This window comes from Gossypium hirsutum, chromosome A13, assembly GCF_007990345.1.
Source record: "Gossypium hirsutum isolate 1008001.06 chromosome A13, Gossypium_hirsutum_v2.1, whole genome shotgun sequence".
Lineage (NCBI taxonomy): Eukaryota > Viridiplantae > Streptophyta > Magnoliopsida > Malvales > Malvaceae > Gossypium > Gossypium hirsutum.
This window is the reverse complement of record NC_053436.1, coordinates 102,732,730-102,738,444: the sequence shown is the minus strand read 5'-3', so window position 1 is coordinate 102,738,444 and position 5,715 is coordinate 102,732,730. Positions and strand designations below refer to the sequence as shown.

At 41.2% G+C, this 5,715-nt stretch overlaps 1 protein-coding gene across 1 annotated transcript; it reads right to left on the bottom strand.

The window, feature by feature from the left end:
• Window positions 1-2,436: 2,436 nt before the first annotated feature.
• On the bottom strand, window positions 2,437-5,463 carry LOC107894423 (uncharacterized). Its single transcript, XM_016819701.2, has 2 exons — window positions 4,759-5,463; window positions 2,437-2,559 (listed from the first exon to the last, which is right to left on the bottom strand). Exons 1-2 carry the CDS (start codon window positions 5,461-5,463, stop codon window positions 2,437-2,439), a joined length of 828 nt encoding a protein of 275 aa, XP_016675190.1.
• Between the last annotated feature and the right edge of the window lie 252 nt (window positions 5,464-5,715).

The window sequence follows — 5,715 nt, the reverse complement described above, 5'->3', positions numbered from 1 at the left end:
GGTTGCATATGCGTCACGGCAGCTTAAGCCTCACGAGGGGAACTATCCTACTCATGATTTGGAATTAGCAGTAGTGGTTTTTGCACTTAAGATTTGGAGACATTACCTGTACAGAGAGAGGTGCATTATATACACAGACCATAAGAGTCTTAAGTATTTGTTGACTCAGAAGGAGCTGAACCTTAGGCAAAGGAGGTGGATCGAGTTGCTTAAGGATTATGATTGTTTGATTGAATATCACCCAAGCAAGGCTAATGTGGTAGCCGATGCTCTAAGTCGTAGAGCTGTATCTGATCTGAGAGCAATGTTTGCTCGTCTAAGTCTGTATGATGATGGAAGTCTGTTGGTTGAATTGCAAGTAAGGCCAACCTGGGTGGATTAGATTAAGGAAAAGCAGTTGAAAGATGAGTCTTTGGTCGCTCGTTTTCAACAAGTTAAAGACGGAGGAACTTCTGAGTTTGGGTTAAATAACGAAGGAGTTCTATGCTTCCGAGGAAGAATTTGTGTTCCAAAGGACTCTGACTTGAGACAGTCAATACTTAAGGAAGCTTATGGGGGACTTTGTGCCATGCATCCTGGAGGGATAAGTTGTATCACAACTTACGGGAACTGTACTGGTGGCCTGGACTTAAACGAGAAGTAACGGAATTCGTGGGGAAATGTCTGACATGTCAACAAGTGAAAGCTGAGCATCAATTACCGTCTGGACTGTTGCAGCCGGTAAAGATACCACTTTAAAAATGGGAGAGGGTAACCATGGACTTTGTGAGTGGGTTGCCGTTGACACCATCGAAGAAAGACTCGGTATGGGTGATTGTGGATAGGTTGACCAAATCGGCCCATTTCATACCAATACGTACCGACTTTTCGCTTCAAAAGTTAGCCAAACTGTCTGTGGCGGAGATTGTGCAACTTCATGGAGTCTCAGTTTCGATTATCTCTAACCGGGATCCCAGATTCACATCTCGGTTTTGGCAAAAGTTGCATGAGGCATTGGGGATGCGGTTGAACTTCAGTACGGCTTTCCATCCCTAAACTGATGGTCAGTCGGAAAGGGTCATTCAGATTCTGGAGGACATGTTAAGGGGATGCGTGATTGACTTTCGAGGTAGTTGGGAGGACTACTTACCATTGGCAAAATTTGCATACAATAACAGTTATCAGGTGAGTATTCGAATGGCACCGTATGAAGCATTGTATGGTCGAAGGTGTCATACACCTAGTTGTTGGACGGAGCTAGGGGAGCGACAAGTTCTTAGACCGGAATTGGTGGCTGATACTGAGGCTAAGGTCAGAATAATTAGGGACCGTTTGAAAGAAGCATCTGATAGGCAAAAATCGTATGCAGATTTGAAGCGTAAGGAGATTGAGTACTCAGTAGGGGATATGGTCTTTTTAAAGGTTTCTCCTTGGAAGAAGATATTGAGGTTTGGTAAGAAAGGCAAGTTGAGTCCGCGGTTCATTGGGCCTTATCGGGTTTTGAAGCGAGTAGGCCCAGTAGCTTATCAGTTGGAATTACCTCCAGAGTTGGACAAGATTCACGATGTTTTCTACGTCTCCATGTTAAGGCGTTATCGTTCTGACCCTACTCATGTCGTGTCGGTTGCAGAAATTGAGGTGCAAACTGATTTGACTTTTGAGGATGAGCCCGTGCAAATTTTGGATCAAGATGTTAAGATTCTGAGAAGGAAATCTGTCCCATTAGTAAAGGTGCTTTGGCGTAATCATGGCAGAGAGGAAGCTACTTGGGAGCCAGAGGAGGCGATGCAGCAACAATACCCTCATCTGTTCGGACCAGGTAAATTTCGAGGACGAAATTTCTTTAAGGAGGGTAGAGTTGTAACGCCTCAATTTTTGAGAATTTTAAAAATGTCGGAAAATTTTAAAAATTCTGTGTTCTATTTGTTTTTCATAGGATTAAGTACGTTAGTGGGCCTCTAGAAGGCCCAAGCTTAAGGTAAAACCCAGTAGTTTTAATTAATTTTAATTCCATAAGAAAAGGGGTTCTGATTAATTGGGCTTTTAGGTATTAATTGTGTAAAATAAATCACAAGGAAGCATGTGGTAAAGTGGGTATGTGATGCCACTTAGGGCTTTAGAGTGGCGTGTGGATGACCAAGGAGGGCTAAGGTTCGAGTCACAAGGTAAGCAAATTAATGATATTAATTTTTATGTACAGAAAAGGTAAGTAATGGAACTGAAGTGAAAGACTGTTAGGAAGAGTTGGAGCTGCTCAGGAGATTGAGTAATGAGGGGATAAGGGAGAGATTTTAGGAGCTGATTAGGGAGAGCTGTGTTGGTCGAATAATGGACTCTTGACGAGCAAGAGTTGGCCGGCCAAGGGGAGCTTTAGGGAGGCAAAATTCGGCTAGGGTTAAGGTTAGTATAAATTCGGCATTAAGGGGAAGTTGTGCCGTTTGCTGACCATTTCCCTCTTCATTCTTCTCCCCTCTCTTCATCAACCTTTTTTCTTATTCTCCTTTCTCTTTCATAGCCGAACCCTTCTAACCTCTTGTTCATCTCCATCCTTCCCTTCAGACGTTTCAAAACCTTCATAGCCTTTGGCCATAAAAAGCTGAAATCCCGAAAGCTACACTTTCTTCTGTGCCGATTTTTCCCTAGCCAAATCTCTTATTTTTCTCATCATCTTTGGCCTAATCTCTCAACCTTTAAACCCCAGGTTTCTGTCGATAATACCACAAGTAAAAACCCTCATATTTTATCTTTCTCTACACTTTTGCAAAAAGTCGAAACTCCTACACTATCCTAGGGACATAGTCGAATACTGAGATCACTGAAGGCTCGACTTTTGTTATCGTTTGAGGGCTTAGAACTATATCAGAATCAAGTAGGAACTAAGGGGGAACGTTGACTGAAAGAATCGGTGGTAAGTCTTTCCAACTTAGTCTATCTTTCATATTTTAAGAAAAGTCGGAATCCCTAAAAGGTTAAGGAGGTTGTCGTTTTTGCACTTGTAGCCCTAAGGGGTTGTAATAACTGTTCTGCTTTGGTAAATGGTGTAATTTAGAGGCTGCTGATCAAGGGCTTGGACAAGTAGAACGATTAGATCTTTGGATTTAAGACATAGTTCGGCAACAAGGTAAGAGCAAGAAGGTTCTAAGCATGTTTGGCCGGATATGGTAAGGGGCTATTTACTAAGTATTAATTCGATATCTAGAGTAATGTGTTAGTGATTTAATTGTAGGCAGTTCGTGCGTGGATCTCGACAACGAATAGTCGTAAAACAGGTGTGTAACTGACACCCTTTCATAGACTAAATCGGCAAGAGCCGAAAAGCCAAAATGCCAAAAAGTTGATATTTTGGGAATTTGCGAGTGTGCGAATTCTCGTAAGATAGTGGGGTTTGTATGTTTAGTGTTCTGAAGGAAATAAACTACAGTACGTGCGATTTCGTGCATTTTGATAACTTGAGCTTAATGGGCCAAAAACCGGGTTCATGGGCCAACGAGCCCAATTCGGTAAGTATGCGCGGTAAGTGTTCTGATAGTACGTAAATGGTTAGGATATGCATGAAAACCCTAAAAGTAGCTAAATTACTATAATACCCTTATGTATGGGAAATTACCATGATACCCCTAGGTTTAAATGACCAATATGCCCTAGGGTTAATTTTGTCTGAAAAACATGTTGATTTAAATCTGTATGATGTATGCCATGAATGAATATTTGTTGCATGGGGACATGGGTTATATTTTGGAGGAAGCGTCCTGGTGGCTATGCCACAATTATCTGATCTGGTGGCTCTGCCACATATTTCTGTTCTGGTGGCTCTGCCACGATTATCTGTATCTGGTGACTCTGTCACATTATCTGTTCTGGCAGCCATGCTGCATATTTTTATGGCGTGTAGCGGTTGGATGGGTCGAGTAGTCTCCCCACATGGTGAAAGGATGGTATGGGGATGTACATGGTTGGATATGGGTTGGGTTTTGCATATACATGAAATATCTGATCTGATCTGTTATGGGCCTATGGGCTTAATTCTGTATTCTGTGCTGGGCTAAGGCCAATTTGTTCTATTTCTGTGGTTTGAGCTGATATGGGCTATGGTTGGGTTAATTTTACACACTGAGTTTCCCCAAACTCATCCCCTATTTTCATCCATGCAAGTAATCCCCAACCATAGTGGGCTTGGAGCTGTGAGGGATTCGGAGTGGCCACTCGTTCTGCAATATGGATTTCTTCTGGTGATTTGGACTTAAATTTTCTTTACTTTGATGATTTGGGTTTTGTTATGTAATAAGGCTGCTTATGATTATTTTTATTTGGGTTTTGATTTATAACTTATTATGATGATCTTAAATTCTATTAACTATCAAAATGGGCTAAATCTAGGGTTCGTTTCCCAAAAACATAAACTGATTTCAAAGTAACACGATTACAAACAAGGCTTCTGCTATGATAATGTTTTCCAAATTTAAATATGTTTTATTCTAAAATAGACATAATTACAATGGTAACCTAAAAATATACGCGATGTTAGAGTGTGGCAATGGCGGTGTGCATGTCTAGGATTGGATCCGAAAGAGCTTGGTACTTAAGCAGTCCGATGGACTCACCTCCTCTTTTCCGGTTTCCTACCTGGTGCACAGCTTCCATTCACTTTAACCCTTAATGAATTAATCCTTTGAACATCAAGTACGATTTTCTGAACTTAGAACGGAAAAATGTTTTTAACGTTTTTTATGTGGCACGTCGGATCCGGTCACAATGTCTAGGCCGAGTTTGGGGTGATACATAACTGGTGTTACGATCCCTCAACTTCAGCCACTCACATCTCGATTTTTGTTTCCCAAGAATCTCTTCATGATAAAGAATACTTTCAAGCTCCTCTCCGATCTCAAATTCTTGATGCCGAAGAGGATTAGACCCTAAGAGATCCATGGTATTTTGCACTTTGGAGAGCTTGTGCATCAAAAGATGCTTCCTTTGGCTAATATGACCATAAACACATTTATTCCAGTTCTTAAGCCTGTCTATGAAACCAGTAATCACATTGATCATATTTCCATTAAAACTCCAGTTTTCTTTAACATAATTAGAGAAATTATGGTGCTTCAACCAGCTAGCTAAAAACCAGAAAGGACGATTAGGAGCATTCCTAACTTCAGAGTAAAGATTAAGAAGGAGCGGACGATGATCAGACTTAATCCTAGGTAGATGAGTCACAACACAACCAGGAAAAATGTCCAACCAACTTCCTTTACTTACTACCCTGTCAAGTCTTTCCGAAAGCATACCCCGATGCCACCTAAAAGGAAGACCTTGAAAACCAAGATCGTGCAAATTAGCTTTATCCATAACAGCTCCAAAAAACTGACATCTGTGACCTCTGATATGGCCTCCTTTTTTATCATTAGGGGAGAGGATAGCGTTAAAATCCCCAATGGCCATCCACGGTTCATCACCAAAAGGAACTGAACGGCTGAGATCATTCCACATTATTTTTCTTTTTACCTTATCCTAACTCTCATACACGAAAGCAACAAGAATCGACCTAGGGAACAAATCTGAACAAATACGAGTCAAAATAAAGTGAGGGTGATTTCTCACTACCTTCAAATTAATCGAATTCTTCCAACCGATCCAAATGCCCCCTAAGAAACCAATTGTCGCGATGCAACTTGTCCAAACCCATCTTTGCAATAGTTAAGTCAGCTTTGGACCCGTTAATTCAAGGTTCTAGAAGACTAA

Coding starts and splice junctions, on each gene's coding strand:
- LOC107894423 (XM_016819701.2), bottom strand. CDS start 5,463: ATGTGGAATGATCTCAGCCGTTCAGTTCCTTTTGGTGATGAACCGTGG. Junction 2,560..4,758: donor GGGATCGTAACACCAGTTAT/GTATCACCCCAA, acceptor TTATGGCCAAAG/GCTATGAAGGTTTTGAAACG.